We start from the raw sequence: 16,148 nt of genomic DNA on the forward strand, positions 1-16,148 counted from the left end.
TCGATGTTACCAGCATTTACTTCATCAATAAGATAACTATGTTCAAATACTTTACTCGCTCACCACCCAAGGGTGAACTCATGACATCCCTACAGTCACTAATTACTGGGTAACGAGCCCCCAAAAGTCAGGAGCAACTGGTGTGAAAGACTTAGAGAAGTCTGACAGAGAACTGGGGGAGAGAGGGCAAAGATGTTTCCCAATATTCTTTGTTACTGACAGATGCAGAGCCTCTTAGAACCCCTGGTCTGAGGGCTCCAACCATAGTGCACGTACACGCAGCTTCAGTTAAACCCTGCCTAATGTAGTAATCAGGAGATTTTAGGACAAATGCACCATAAACCTTGATTTTTAGTGTGATTTAGTCATTGTGTCTTAATGCAGTTTCAAAACAAAACAAAGCAAATAAGCAACATTGGAAACAAACATGCAATAAACAACATGAGAGACAGGAAATGCTTTAGTCTACACTGTAGAGGTGAGCAGCAAAAATCAAATATACCAGCCTACCATGCATGGAAATAACTAGACTTAAGCTTTTGCATACCCAAGTGCATACAACATTATCAAATAAAAGTAAATGTGCAGTATAAAATAGTAGCTTAAGAAAGTTCCAGTGTTTGAGAAAGCACTTTATTTTAAATGTATGTACATACTTGAATGTTTAACTGAAGAATGCTTTAGTAGCATGGTAAACGCAGCACTGCAAGATGAAGGAAGACAGTTGTAATGGGAATTCTGGCCTTCTTTTCCCACAGGCTGCTGCCATCTTGAACCTGCTGAAGCACTGCAAAGTTTTTCACCTCAGACCAGTTCACATTTCGGGTTGCTCAGCAGATGCTTGTGACTCTGGAGATTCAAATCGCTGGTGGAAGTTTGTCCGTTGTTTCCTCAGCTTCTCAGGAGCTTTTCTCCATAAAATTATTTCCTAGTTGAGGAAGAAAACACTCTTGAAACCAACAGCTGCCATTAAGGCAAGAGTATCAAGTTCCTGATAAACTAAAACTTTTGGGAAAATAAAAAAGGTAACCAAACACAAGAGTCCACAAAAAAATGCATCCCCACAACTTATCAGTGCAGTTCATATAAAAGTTACAGAAAGACACCACTATAAAGTTCACATATTTAGTTTCTGCTTGAATACTTACAATCTTGAGCAGTCACCCCTTCCTTAACTATCCTACCCTCAATTTTAATAGTATTAAAGAGTTCAAGGAATTTTTCTTCCTCCTTTTCTCCAAATCCAAAGCCTAACCATAGCCGCTGTATGCTCCAGCTCCCCCTTGTTTCCCGTGTTTAATTATACTGTGTTGTCTCCTTTGTAGGAGGAATATTTTGATCTAATCCACACAGCTTCTTCCAGTGACCCCTTTGGCTGCCCCTCACCTCATCTTCTGTAACATTTTCAGGGAAATTTCCTCATTAACACTTTGCAGTTTTAAACCCAGACTGTGTGCAGGAGTGCAGGAGAGGAGATTCCTCTGCAGGAGTTTCAGGAAGCAAGCAAATGCACCAGTAGCTCATTTTACCCACCAGAGTTTTGTCTGGGTATCCCCAAAGCAGGTTCTATGGTACTGAGCACCCTGTCCTTGCTGGAACAGCATCCCCCTTGGCTCCTTTTCTGCAAGGCCCCATCACCTACAGAGCTGTCAGCACCACTGCCAGCACAAATGCTTATGCCACACATGAAGCACAGGTGAAGGCTCAGAGCAGCACTAAAACAGCCCAGGTAATTCTGCAACAGGACCATACCTGCTGTTTGAAGTATCGTCTGTCCTCTTCATCCACAAGCACCAGATTTAAGAAGTACCTCACTGAAAACTTTTTGTTCACATCCCTCATTGTTGGAGTTGGGTCATAGCCTGCTAAGAACAATCTTATAGGAATTGACTCACCTGCAAAAAACCCAGAGACTTTAAATTAGCTCCTTGCATCTGGAATAATTAATACAGTTTCAGAAGACGTGCAAAATAAAAGTGTTTGCCAAGCTCTGTCTGTGCTGCTCCTTGGTTAAAAACAAACAAACATGCACAAGACAAAAAAATACCCACCAAAAAATCAGAAATGTAACACTGAGCACAAAAGCAAGTGTGAAATGAAAAGTGAGAATCCTTTCTCAGTGCAAGCAGGAAAGCCAGAAGGATCAGTATTTTGAACTCTCTAGAGCTGGTCTACACCACGGAGTCAGGTTTGAGGAAAGAATCAGTCACAGAATGTCCAATGGTAAATAAGAGTTAAAGTTACTAGGATCCCAAGGAAATGCCCTAAGTCCATAAAAATGTCATCTCCAAATAAAAAATGCATCATCATTTCAGCAACCTAAGGAGAAGTGTGGTTTCTCCAATTAAAAAAATTGTGTAAGTCCTCTCTTCTGTCCCAGATATTTTAAATAGGATTTAAATTAAATTAAATTTAAATTAAATAGATCTTTTAAATAGGATTTTAGCACCATCTGCTCCCCCTTGAAAACAATCACAGTTACTTACCTTTAACTGGTGCCCCATCCATTATTTCATACTTTGCGATGGTTTCTGTCTCTGTTGTGGTACTGGGTCCTGGTGAAACAAGTTTTCTCTGTGAGAACACACACTTCAGTTTTAAACATTCACAAAGTTTTATAGCAACAACTTCCACTCTGCAGCTTTTAAATTAACACAGCACCGCATTTTTGCCTTTGTCTTGCATGTAAGTCAGCCATGGCTGAAGCAAGCAAACCCCTCTCCAAGGCAGGACATCTCTTTCTTGCTCTCTCCCCACCACACTGACACAGCAAGGCAGGCAGCAGAGCTTCAAGGAGCCCTGGCTATGCAAACTTTAATTAAGGGACAAGCAAGAGGGTCTGGAATCCTGAAACTGCTCTGCTTGGTGAGCAGGGCTAGCAACTGGTACTGCTGGGCCATGCTCAAACTAGAAAATGAAGGGTTATCAGCCAGAAATAAAGTAGAGCTTTCTGCCCTTCCTCTAGTGGAAGCTTTCTCATTCTCCACAGAAGAAGCTCCCCAGAACCCCAGCCCCTGGGAATGAAGTGTCCTGAGCCACAGCCTCCCCTTGTTGCAGTGAGTACAAACCTGATGTGCAACAACCAAGCTGTTTCTGCTTCAAAGCCACCTGGTATTTCCATCCTATCCATTGTTTTGGATGACAGAAAATGGCACACTCTAGAACATGACTGATTCCTGCTGATGTTCACCAAGCCCCCTTAACCAGTTCATCCCTGTAGAGGCAAGGGGGGGTCTCCAGGATGCATTTTACACCTCCTCCCTTGTTCTTATCTATTGAGGCTGATTAAACTACTGTACATTTGTGCCCAAATTCCATTTAAAGGGTTCACATTTGTGAAGAGTCACAATCCCAGAACAATTGAACAGACTGGCAGTGTTGACTATGAAGTATTATTGCCAAAGCACAAAATGCAAATGGCAGTCACACAGCAGGGAGAAAGAAGCTGGTGGAGCACTGTCCAGCCAGCACTACAACCACTGACTTCGTTCTCCAGGTCTGCATGAGGCCCAGCTGGCACACAAGCTGCCATTTCATTTGGACTCTGTCTCTCTTACCAATTCCAGTGATCTCCTTTTTGATCAGCTGCAACTCCATGTGCTGAATTTTTATTCTCACTAAGAGGAAATATATTTTTCCAACAATCACATCCTTTAAGTGATACCTTTAAGAGAACAAAATGGGGGGTTTTGTTAAAGAATAAACACAAGTTTTGCATCTTCTTGAACACAAGTCACACAGGCAGTTATCTGCCTAGAAACTACTTGGAGCTCACTTCCCCAGTGAACTAAGCACTTGAGCCAGACCAGAGCAACTAAAATATTTCCATCATTCCATCAGTACCAGTAAAGGAAGTGCTATCAGTCATACTGAAAAGGTGGAAATGCAAAAATTAAGTCTTAAATATTTGCTAGTGACCTTCCTGTTAGCACTGAAGGCAGAACAGCCAACTAGATCTCAAAAAGGCCTTTGTGCAATTAGTACTTTACATTTTAACTCTCCAGAAGGTGAAGTTGCACACCATGTATCACATACTGGACCCTTTTAGACCAAGTTACTTACTTAAAAGCACTTTACTCTGACACTTACTTTGACTTATTGTATTCAAACTCTATGTGGAGACAGTCCTCAATGCCTACTTCCATTTTGATGGAGTTGTTTACATCTGGGTATGTGGCGAGCTGGTGAACAATCAGATCATATTCTTTCACCAAGTCTGACAGCCGTCTCACTATTGTCACTTTCAGAAAATACCTAGGAGGAAAGCCACTGGGTTAGCCAGAATTATTCAGGTTGGCTAATAAGAGCCCTCATGTTCTGAAGTACAGCTGTTCTTTGAAAGACCAGTGCACAATCTGTTAAAAAGAGTAAGACACCAAAATACAAGACACAACACATGTGGGAGTGTTTCCTTCAGTTGTGGGTATGGGTTTTCCTTTTAAAGGAGAGACATGGGCTGTCTTCACTTGATTGAACTGGAGGAATTTTATTTATACAAACAGCATTGAGTGATTTCTAATTAAGTAGAAAAGACCACATTGTGTTAAAATCTCCACAACTCCAATCAAGGCACACTAGCTACTGGCTTTTACATGTTCTATGTAATAACTAAAAGGAAGAAAGAGGGGGCAGCATAATTGCTAAATTATGAATTTTCTGCAGGGGAGGAGAGGAAAAAAAAGGTTTAGCAGTTACAAACCTCAGTCTGACGTTGGCACCAATGTAGGATTCATATGGCTTTTCAACCTGCATGAATTCAAAGTCATAGTTTCTGCTTTGGGTCAGTTCTCCAGGTAAGGCCAGTTCTTTCACTAAGTTTACAAATTCATGGGTATTGCTTTTGTCATTGAAGAGTTCTAAAGTTAGAAAGTTAAAGGAAAATATGTTTCAGTGTTTATTTTTAGCAAACAAAATTGCCTCTAATTTGGCAGCAGCAGGTGGGAGAGTATGAGAGAAGCAATTAACTTAAAATACACATATTTGACCAAATGTTTTATTCAGGTTTTCAAATTACCTTCAGTTCTAGCAACCTACAGTTAGCATCCCTAAAGAACTAACTGGAATGAAGAGAACTCATTGAGAGCTTCACTTGCATGGCATTGTTTGTTAATGACAGTTTAGCTAGCTTTAATAAGTACTTCTTGCTTTGCATGCTCTGTAATTAGCACTGCCTGGTTTTCCAGCATTTACTGCTGCAGGGACAAAACCCAAGCAGTGTCAGGGCTGCCTTATTTAGGACCAGTGATCCTAATCTGGTCTGCAGATTAACAACATCTAGCAAATAATTTATTGTTCCTACTAGTGTACAGTCAAATGGCTTCTTATGGCCCCTGGTCCAAGTCAATCATTTGGAAACAAAGGCAGCTGCACAGCCACAGCATCTCCTGTCCCCAGAGTGCTGTCAGTGATTCATTCCTAGACATGTGTCATGCAATCCTCACCAAATATCACCCTAAAATCAAAACCCAAGCACTTCAGTATCTAAAAATAAGCTTCTCCACCATTCAAAGCTGAACATCAGCATGGGCAGTTTTTCAGAAAAGAGTAAATGAACTAAACCAACTCCACAATTTATCACTGCCAATGTGGTAGAAACTGACACTAACTAGTAACTCCTATTTTCTAATATGACCACAAATTGTCTAAACATGTACTTAGTTTGCTGGGACAAGAATTTATCTAATGCTGCATATCAAATACTTCTTTGCCAGTCAGAAAAGCTGTGCTCTGCAGAGCTGGTCTAAAATACAGCTTGGATATGGAGTTAGTCTGCAAACAGTGCAGATATCACTACTGGAATGCTTTTTGCACTTCTATACTAACACTGGGGAGGATGCAAGAAAACATGGACAAGTACAAAGAGCAGCAGTTTAAACCACATCTGCATAACTCTGTGCACTTCCAAATGTAGCATAACAGAAAGTCCCAGAAATGCATCAATTTCAAGAAACACTACATCAAATTAAATTCATCTAGAGAATAAACTGTGTAAGTCAAGATGAAAACCAATCTGTACAGCTGACAGAAGACAACAGGCTAAATGAAGGTGACACACCTGAGACCTTTTTTCCTGTCTATATGCCTCACTCCCATCACAGTGCTGCTTTATTCTCAAAGTTTAATTTTACAACCTTACTGATCAAAACCTCCAAGCATAAAGCAGCAGGTGCCAGGTCTCAGCCATATCTGCTGCACAACACTTCAGACACAGAACACTGGAGCCTACTGAGTGATGAGAAACAGGGAATTTGTGAAATTCCATTTAAAGTCAGTTGTGTGAGGCTGAAACTTGAGCAATTACTTCCAAGGGGGACACCAATGCAAAGAGCTCTCTGAGAGGGAAGGAATTTTAGCACCAGCCCAAGGGTGCAGAGAGATAACCTGGACTGGTAAGAAGTAAATATAATAAAGATTCCTCATAGTTCAACTCTAAGCAGACTTTGGTAGTTACAACGAATTTACATTTCCAACTACCATAAAAAATTTAAAGTATTTTGCTATAGGCTGCCTCTTAATTTCTTTTCTATGCCTCTCTTCTTTCAGAGAAGAACATGAGTTTAGTTTTCCTAAATCTCTAGTGGCTATTAATCCAACTTTTAGCTAGTCTGAGACAGACTGAATACCCACCAACCCATTTCTCCCAATGACTTTCTGAGCAGCACTAATTAGTACATCACTTGTTTTAAAGTAGGGAAAACAACTTTCCTCTTGTCTGAGCCGAACTGCTGACAGTCACAATGCCAAGCTCCATAAACCACAAGCACCTAAAAGCCCCTTTAGAGCTTAAACTCACCAATTTGTCCTACAAATTCAATTCTAATTCCTTGGTGCTCTAGTCTCTTCCCATGTTTAAGGGAGACGTTCACCTACCAAGGGAAAAAACAAAAAAAAAAAAAAAAAAAAAAAAAAAAAAAAAAAAAAAAAAAAAAAAAAACAAAAAAAAAAAACAAAAGTTAATTTTTTTCAGCATTTTCACTCTAACACAATCTCAGTAAAAAGGAAAACATCCAAGAAAAAGGAAACCAAGATCTCTTCTCAAGAACTCAAAGGCAGCCAGATCAAACAGCTGATCACGAAATTAAGCATTTCCAAAGCACCATTAAAACATTCAAGAAAAATCTAATCATCCATGAGACTGAATCTCATAACTAAAATTGGAACTTTCAAGTCCCAAAATTAACTATCCAAGCCAGAGCTCAAGCAGAGCCAGTCGTGATGCTTCAAAGCATCTTCTGACTGTCACATCTGCAAGTTCAAAAATGAAATGCCATGAGATTGATTCCTTTCAAGTCATGTGAGCTTCAGTCCCTTCTCTGGCAGACAGCTAAATACTGGTGTTGGCTAAGTCAATGAAAAATAACAGATAATGAAACCCACTGTGAAGACTTTCATTTGTGGCTCTGATTCTCAAAAACAGACAAGAAAGGGTTCCACAAGGTTAAGTTGTATTGAGATATGTAGATATTAAGCATACAGAATGTTTTCTTGTAAGGCAGCGATGACCAGAGAAATTCCTGTACAAAAACCCAGCACATTGTCAGCGAGTTGGAAATAAACCACTGCAACAATCCATCTTTGTGGTGAAAAAAAGGACGGGGTGGAGAGAAGCTGCCCAAAAAATTTCTGGTTTCCCACACCCCCCCGTGCCACTGTGCCTGGGTTAGCCAAAACTCATCAGGCACCCTCAGGTGTCCCTGACACAAGCCAGCAGTGTCCCAGCAGGGCATCACAAGCTTCTCCCTCTGTTTCCTGGCTTCAGGCTCATCTTGTGTCCTTCACATCCCTGCAAGGACCCTTCCAGAGGAGCAAGATCTCTGTACAGAAAGGCATGGCCAGAGCAGGGAGATGCCCAGTGCTATAGGCCAGCCAAGACCAAAGCAGGCATTCAGAAGTCAATCTCAGAACCCAACTCAACTCTTCTGAAGGAAGAGTGAATCATAACAGAAATACTCAGAGTGAGAATGGCTCCAGTAAAACAGTGATGGCAAGGAGTGTCTAGGTGCAATACTGAATGCAGGGAAATCCTTCTGGCAAGCTCGACTTCATTGTCTTTTCTCCCAGTAAGAAACACTCCTGTTGACTCAGCAGTCAGCTGAACTTCATACTTGCTCCTCTGTTGCAATCCAGAAATCACTTCAGGGCATGGAGAGCAGGGCTTATCTTCAGGGTATGCAAATTGCCAGCCAGAAATTACTGTTACCTGTACTGGATTGTGGATTTTGGAGTTCAAAGGGAAGGGGAAGCAGGGGGATCCAGTTTGAAAGAGTTTTCTCATCAGAAGCAACAGCAGGATTGCACATCATTGCACAAAAAGCTTATTCATAAATATCAGATGACCAGAAATAAACAAACAGTTACCATTCAAAAATGCTGACTTCTATCAGCTGCCTGAATGGCTGTGGTTTAAAAACCATACATAGCAAAAGAGTTCCTCTTTGACTAACAACATAAGCTGAAAATGCACCTCTTACAGCAGTTTTTCATTTACCTTCCAAAATGCATTTGCGTGCCAGAAAAGGAACAGTAATTAAGAGTCACTTTTAAATGAAAATTTACCTTTCCTGAAACAGACTCTCCATCGTAGAAGAGAAAATGCTTTTCTACTTTACCATCTTCTGTTTTGATTTCTGCGGGTTTCCGTGTTTCAGCATCATTGAGTACAACATCAATCTCACACACAGGAACGAAAAGGTTTCCAAGAAAACTCTGCAATAACAAGAACTGGGTAAATTACTACACAGAGAACACTCCATTTTAAATGTGGTGCTTACTTTCAGCTGTACACTATATGCTGGGGAAAAACCATTTGTGTTCCCACCAAGTGACAAAGCCATTATGTATCAGAGCCTCAAGGAGCAGTGGTGACAAAGGACGGCTGTTCGTCCAGCAAATAACTGGAACCAGGTCAGAAACAAGCAGTGACAGCTCTCACTAAATATCATATTTATAAAAAGTACTCAGCGTAATTACCATTGCTACCACTACAAAACTCAAACTCTAGAGCAAAGTAGAATGGAAAGAAAGAGTAATATGAAAGTAACAGGGGATAAAATGCAAAGCCCAAAGCATCCCCTGGCTGGGGAAGGGGAACTGGGATTTCTTTGCTGCCTTGCCCACACAGCACAGTTGTCTGTGCGGGGCAGCAGCAGCTCTCCAGGCAGCTCTCAGCTGTGACAGAGGGGTGTCACAGGTGTGTGACACTGGGACACTGCTCCAGGCACAGAGCTGTCCTCTCCTCAGATTCTCTGTGCTCCAACTTTTGACGGGCACCAAACACAGAGCCCATCCTTTGATCCTACACAAACAGCTCTTCCAAGGAGCTGGAAACACGCAGCTCTTCGTGCTCCATGGGAAACTCAACAAGATTAGTGCAAAAGCCAACATTTTAACATTTTCCTCCAAAGATCTGGGCACTAATCTGCTTTGATGTACTAAAGCAGACGACACGTCACTAATTCAGTGTGATTCTTCTGGGGTTTTTTGAGAAATTACACTGTGTTCTCCATGAGAACATCTGCTTCAACCAGATGAATTTGGTACACATGGAACAGTCTGTCCTGCCTTTGGCTGGAGCTAACTTCTTCTAGATGTAAGCTCTCCTAGAGTTAATTTCTTCTCAGTAGCTGACACGGTGATGTTTTTTGGATTCGGTCTGGAATAACATTGATAACACACTGAGGTTTTAGCTAAGTCAGGCTCATTCCAAGTCAAGGACTTCTTTTGTGCCTCATGCCCTGCCAGTGGGGAGGCACACCAAAGAGCTGGGAGGGAGCATGGCCAGGGCAGGTGACCCAAACCAAAGGGATATTCCCCACCTCAGAATGTCCTGTCCCCCCTAAACTGGGGGAGGTACCCAGAGGGGGCTGGCAGGCCTCTGGCATCAACTATACTGTGCATCACTCATTCATGTTCCCTTTCTATTATTGTTATGTTATTATTTACCATTATTATATTTTACTTTGCTTCAATTATTAAGCTCTTATCTTAACCTACTTTTGCTTCCCCTCCCCATCCCACCAGGTGGGGAGATAAGCGAGCGGCTGCGGTGGTGTTTTCTTGCCAGCTGGGGTTAAACGACACAATCGCTGCCACCACATCAATTTAACACTGAAAAAAAGGAGTGAGAACTCCTTCCAAGACATTCTGGGGATCTCAGGTTTGAAATGCAGAGCCTAGGGGAGGATCTGATCAGAATGCTACTGCCCAGCAGTAGGAACACCAAGGGACTTCATGCTCACCCCTCCTAAAGGAAGGACCCAGAGCAAGCTGGAGGTAAAGACTAAACTGACTTTGGGTGTGCTCAGCAATCAGCCCCACGTCATGTGTTACTCCAGCTGAACCCTGCTGCATCCACCACACGTTCTGAGGTGGAAGCAGCAGCAGATGACCAACAGGGCCAGCAGACAGAAGACCAAAATGTACTCCAAGTCTCTGCCAAGCACAGATTTGAGCAGACTGCTGAAAAATTCTTTTTGCTGTTTTGTTTTGCAAACAGTGCACGCTAGAACCATTACTGATTCTTGGCTTCAGAATTCCAAACTGTAGACTATTTGAATTAGGACAATATGAGACAATAGAAACAAAGAGTTATGGACACAAGATACTTTTGAGCATGGCCACATTTTTCCTTGAAACTGTACTTGTTTTCCAGATTAGTCTTATACTCCCCTCTAACTAAAGAAGGAACCACTTTGCCCTTAAGCAAACTACAAAGGATGCTCTCGCAGTACCTTCTGAATTACAAGCAGACCATTTAAATGGTCAGCCAGACCAAACATTGGTAACAGGTCACTCCTCAGCAGACTGCACGTAAATATTTCAACTGCACTCCTCCGAGATTAGCTATGATCTCCTTCAGAGAGAATAAGAACATATGAAATAAAGAAGTCGGCAGCAGGCATCTCCTCCAGCTGCTATCGAAGATACTGTTGTGGGGAAACTATGCAAAACAAGAAGTATTTTAGATAGCTATCACAGGGCTTATTATGTTACAGTTTAAGAGAATGCAGACAGAGAACTGGGGTTTCCAGAAACTGGCCAAACGCCAGGCTCCGCTCTGGGTTTTGTGCTCAAGACAGACGCTGGAGATTGTGCCACATCAGGACCTAAAGCAAGCCGCGTTCGAGAGCCGCACGGAAGGAAGGACTTGTGCGAATGCCGGGGGCTCACAGAGCGTACAGAAACCCCGGCCTCGCACGGAGCCCCGAGCGGCTCCTGCACGCTGAAGGAACCCGAACAGCCCAGAACACAAAGCCATCGATCCAGAGGCTCTTTAAGCGCGTATCTTTTAACTCCTCATGGGAGCTCCCGGAGCACTCGGCCCAGCTGCGGGCAGTTTCCCGGAGGGTGTGCTCGGCTCGGGGCTGGCAGCGCTGCCTCACGGCGCTGCCGGAAGATCCCGGTAACCCCGGGGCCGCCCGGCCGCTCTGCCCGACGGCAGCTCCGCGGGGCACACGGAACCCGAGCCGCACCGCCAAACCCCGCCCTACCCAGGTCATGCGGGCACTTTTTATCCGCGAATAAAATTAACAATCCCTTAAATCCTTAGTTCTGGAAGGAAGGAGGGGGAGAGGAGGCACCGCCCTGCCCAGGCCGCCGCTGCCGCCTCAGGCGATGGCGGATCGGCGCTGCCCCCCCCCCGCCCCGCACTCGCCATGGTACGCGCCCGCTCCGCGCCCCCTTCACAACCGCCACCCCGTCCCCCCCCCCCCCGCACTCACCATGGTACGCGCCCCCTCCGCGGCCCGCCACCGGCCCCGCGCGCACAGCACCAGCCGCCCCCGGCCGCGCGCCCCTGCTCATGTGACCTTACGGCTTCCCCAGGCCACGCCCACCCCCTCCGGGGCCACGCCCCGCCGCACGTGACCGCCCCTCCAGCCCCGTGCCCGCCTCCGGAGGGCGCCCCCTGGCGGCCGGGAGGGGCAGCGCTGGGAGCTCCCCTCATATATAATAAATAACGCGGGGATAAACCTTTCCTTTGGGCACGAATTGGCGCTCGTTTTCGGCATACGCGATTGGCTGGCTGCTGTAAAAGCGCAGGCGGCTCCCAGCGCACAAAGGGTTGGATTTTTCCCCTCAGAGCACGATGGCTTTCCCACAGAGCTGGCTGCGCACCCATCGCTGACCCAGGCCATCGCTGTTGTTCCCCCCATTGGGATGGCTGCCGCACGCACACACATAAAAAGGCAGTTCAGACTGAACAACAATGCTTTTAGTAGGCGAAAGCAGTAAAGATCTTAAGGCAGAGTTTTTATTGATGCTGGTTTAAAACCGCGTCGTGGCTGTCGGGTCAGGCTGCGGGGAAGAGGCGAGGCAGCGGCGCATGAGGGGCATCCCCGGCCCTAGAGGAGCAAATCCTCCTCCGACAGCTTCTCCTGCAGCTCGCTGCCCCGCAGGCTCTCCAGGAGGGCAGGGAAGCTGTCACTGTCACCCAGCCCCGAGCCAGAGGCTGGCTCTGCCTCCACCACGGTGTTGGAGCCAGAGCCGGCGTCCTCACTGGAGAGAGGGAATATGTCACCCAGCTCCTGGTACCTCTTCATCCTGAAACAGAGCGGCAATCTTATCTCTCACATGAACACAGAAAGCCTCACATTACTGTGGGCGAGCCACGCTGTGACAGGACTGTCAAGGCAGGAATAATACATTTTGGGGTGCTAGTGTGGAAAATGTGTATTTTATGATTGGCTTTTTGCAAATATTCAAATTAACGTTATATGTGTTGCGTTAGAACTAATGCTGTATTAATTTTCTTTAGTAGTGTGTTACATATAGTTTTAAGTTATAACAAAATGTTAAAATAGAAACTATGCTATGTAGGATGCTTGTTTTAAAGAAAGGACTCGCACTGAAATAGCAGCCACAGGGCACCTGAATCTTTCAGAGAAAGAGAATTTATTGCTCCATTATCAGAAGAAACGAACTTCTTCCTGCCTCACTTGGGCAGGACGATGCTGTCAGGATTATGAAGAAGAAGTTGACATGACCAGACAGAATCCTGTGTTTGAATGGAATTTATGCATCGTGGATGAGGTGTGTATGAATATGCAACAGGCTGTTGTTTTTAAGGGCTAATCCTCTGTTAACGTGGGGCCTTTTTCGGGCTTATTTTGCCCAGAAAAAGATACCTGGACGTCCATAACTCTTTGTTTCTATTGCCTCATATTGTCCTAATTCAAATTGTCCAGATTATTACTCCTCTAATTGTATTACTATTTCATAACGGTTTTGTTACTTTTAAAATTTCAGAAAGGAGTGGCTGGCGTGGTGAACTCACAGGAAGGGGTCAGCCGCGGGAGGAAGGATCCTGTTGGCCCCACCAGAGGGCATGTGGAACCAGGGCCCCTGCTCCTCGATGCAGTTGGCAGACCAGGGGTAGGGCCGGCACCTCACCCGCTTGTACCTCGCCCTCTGCGTCGGAGCACCTGCAGGAACCACAGGGACATTCATTATTCACCGGCTCCTGGGAGCTTTATCAGCGCCGAACAAGGCTGAAAGGAGCGCGTGGAGGTAATTTGCGTGGCCCTGATTGCTCAGCCTCCGGAAAAGCAAAGTAACCCTCAAGACGTTTGTTCTAAATTTAAAATGGCTGCTGACATCCTAAGTGGTGTTTTTGTCATCGGAGACATCAGGCACGCCTCGCACACGGCAGGAGGAAGCCCTGGACGGGAAATCCCAGGGAATCCCCTCACGCAGAGCAGCCCATGGGAAAGTCCTGCAGCTCTCCTTGGAGGTGAAAATAACGAGAAAACCTCTGGGGACAAGGCACCCAGCAGAGAGCTGTGCTCTCCTTCCTCTGGTGGCTCCAGCTCTGCCCCTTCAGTTTCAACAGGCTGAGTTTTGATGGGGACGTGAGACACTCAAAGCAGGTTTTGCGGTTTATGGAGGCTCTGGGAGCACTTGCCAGAGGAGACACTGTTCAGGTGTCTCCTAGACACAACAAGGCTTTGTAAATCCTGTTTTCAGTTCTGATGCTCCCCAGGTGCCTGATTGGGGCTGTCACTGAAAATGTGGGTCCTCAAAAAATACCAAAACGACAAAATAAGGATCACATCATAAAGATAGGAGCAGTGACATTTCATCCTTCCTCTTGGTCTCATGTAATTAATTTGTTCAGAAACCTCCTGGTGCATTCTCAACCTGTTGGCATTTGATCTATTTTCTTCTCCGTTTCCTGGGAATATCTTTCTGTAATTACACTCCTCTATTGCCCTATATATTTCCATAATGTGCTGGATGACTTTCAGCTACCTCCTACACTCTTCTGTAAAAGAGAAAACATCTCACGGGTGTGATTTCCTGCTGCCTCTACAGCATATTCCCTTTTCATACTTATTTTCTTCTCCTCACCTATTATTAAGAAGGTTTTTAACGATAACAGTGGCAACAAAATAAACAGCTGCAGCTGAAAAAATTGCAAGTAAGCAACCCAGAACAAGCAGGCCATAATCCCTCAAAGATCAGCCTCAGAGTGGTGATGCACATTGAGAGCCTATCACTACCACAGCTTTGGTTTGTGGACAAATTATATCTATATATGTTATATCTCCACGCTTGAAGAGCAGTTTTTCTCTCAGGAGAAACAACCCCACAGGGCACAGCATCATGAATCAATATTTCCCTTTTGCCATTTTTGTGGTGCGTGTTGCAATGCTTTACGGAATGAACCGTTTGGTTTCCTCACACTTACACCCAGTTTCCTTCCCTGCTGCCCCCAGAACAAGAAGACCGTAGGAGTTATGACATGGGAGCTGTTACACACCATGCCTGCAACTCACAACTGAGTAACAGCAGCAACCACACCACTTTGAAAGGGACTTTTAGAAAATTATATCTTGAGATATGCAGACTGAAAACATACACTCATGCAACAACGTATTTTGTTTTGGAAAAACTGAAATGTTCCAATTGCAAAAAGCACATTTTCTTGCCATTCCCCCCCCAGGAAAAGAAACATTAGCAAACAGCCTTTCTGACAGACCTCATTACCCCCAGAAGAAGGCCAGTTTGTAAACTCAGAGGCTGCTTTCTCAGCCTCCGTGCCTAGCCCAGAAAGAGGATTACAGCGAGAACAACCGCCCCGTTTTACCTTGCGCTGTGCATCCCACAAAGAGGATTAAACACACGGCCAGGCAAATCCTCCCGTTCCATCTGATGAGGAGCTGCATCTTGGCCGGCATCCCTCTGCTCCAGGCAGCCCTCACCTCGGCGTCACGCCGCGGGAATGAGAGCGGCGAGGACCAGATCGACTTTTAGAAGAAGTTTCCAAAACCTCAAACCCAGCCCATAACCTGCGTCACCACTTCCTGGGGGTGAGACAGATGAAGAGAAAAGCCCAGCTCTGGGGCCTTCCTGCCTCCATCAGGCCAGATTCAAGCTCCTCTGCCTGCATCTCCTGGTTTGCCCGAGGAGGAGAGCAAACCCAGGGCCCAGGAGCTGGGATGAAGGTGGTGCTGCCAGCAAGGCACTCATCCCACCCAGCCTCTGCCCGATGCTGAGAGTGAAAAAGCAGTGCTTAATGTTCCCTGATTTTAGGTCAACTGCATTTTTGCATTGGCACTGGCACTGCTTTTCCCTGCCTCAAGCCCTCAGCAGTCCAGCAGATGGCTTAGAAGCCAGCTACTCACAGCCAGGACATGTTTCACCAGCTGGGGAATCCTCTTTTCCCACAGAAGTGAGTAAATGATCTCTGGCATCTCATGCCAGGCTTGGGTTTGATGTTGATTATTTTAAGCAGAATCATAGATATTCACAGCAGAAGTGAAAAAAATGTATTAAGTTAGGTAACATATTCTGGTAGAAACACATCACCTCCTTCTAGAAGAGCGAGCTCAGGCAGTTTGCTTGGCCAGATCATCGCTGTGTGGTGCAAATGCCCCAGGGAATGTGGCAAAGGCTTTGGATCCCATGTGGCTCCACAAGGCACACATTGAAAAGCCACGAAAGACAGAAGAAGAGAAGCTCCCTCTCAGCTGGCTCGTGCCTTTTGGCTGTGGTTAGAGCAGGCTGGAGCTCCCTTCAGGGGAAATGACAACAAGGAGGTTATCACAGTCCCGGAGGTTTTCTCCCTCGCACAGAGAGCTGCTGGATGAACTGGGGCACTCGCTGACTGCAGCGCAGCCTCGGCAGCCCCGGGGCCGAGAGCGCAAGTT

General features: G+C 45.2%; 2 protein-coding genes across 2 annotated transcripts; both read right to left on the reverse strand.

Moving 5' to 3' along the window:
• Positions 1 to 617: 617 nt before the first annotated feature.
• VPS26A (VPS26 retromer complex component A) lies at positions 618 to 11,802 on the reverse strand. Its single transcript, XM_058810213.1, is given in 10 exon segments — positions 618 to 928; positions 1,753 to 1,895; positions 2,487 to 2,555; positions 3,558 to 3,664; positions 4,090 to 4,254; positions 4,700 to 4,856; positions 6,794 to 6,866; positions 8,557 to 8,706; positions 11,721 to 11,744; positions 11,746 to 11,802. Coding segments are annotated over 10 exon segments (1,059 nt in total). The 3' UTR covers positions 618 to 814.
• Positions 11,803 to 12,228: 426 nt separating this feature from the next.
• SRGN (serglycin) lies at positions 12,229 to 15,274 on the reverse strand. Its single transcript, XM_058810811.1, has 3 exons — positions 15,086 to 15,274; positions 13,274 to 13,421; positions 12,229 to 12,540 (listed from the first exon to the last, which is right to left on the reverse strand). Exons 1-3 carry the CDS (start codon positions 15,174 to 15,176, stop codon positions 12,342 to 12,344), a joined length of 438 nt encoding a protein of 145 aa, XP_058666794.1. The 5' UTR covers positions 15,177 to 15,274; the 3' UTR covers positions 12,229 to 12,341.
• Between the last annotated feature and the right edge of the window lie 874 nt (positions 15,275 to 16,148).

The sequence above is a fragment of the Ammospiza caudacuta genome, chromosome 9 (genome assembly GCF_027887145.1).
Source record: "Ammospiza caudacuta isolate bAmmCau1 chromosome 9, bAmmCau1.pri, whole genome shotgun sequence".
Classification (NCBI taxonomy): Eukaryota; Metazoa; Chordata; class Aves; order Passeriformes; family Passerellidae; genus Ammospiza; species Ammospiza caudacuta.

What these genes read in the sequence shown, in the direction of transcription:
- SRGN (XM_058810811.1), bottom strand. Translation starts at nt 15,176, where the DNA reads ATGCCGGCCAAGATGCAGCTCCTCATCAGATGGAACGGGAGGATTTGC. An exon ending in TGTGGGATGCACAGCGCAAG is followed by an intron (nt 13,422 to 15,085) that starts GTAAAACGGGGC and finishes TGGTTCCTGCAG; the next exon opens with GTGCTCCGACGCAGAGGGCG. An exon ending in CCCGCGGCTGACCCCTTCCT is followed by an intron (nt 12,541 to 13,273) that starts GTGAGTTCACCA and finishes GCTCTGTTTCAG; the next exon opens with GATGAAGAGGTACCAGGAGC.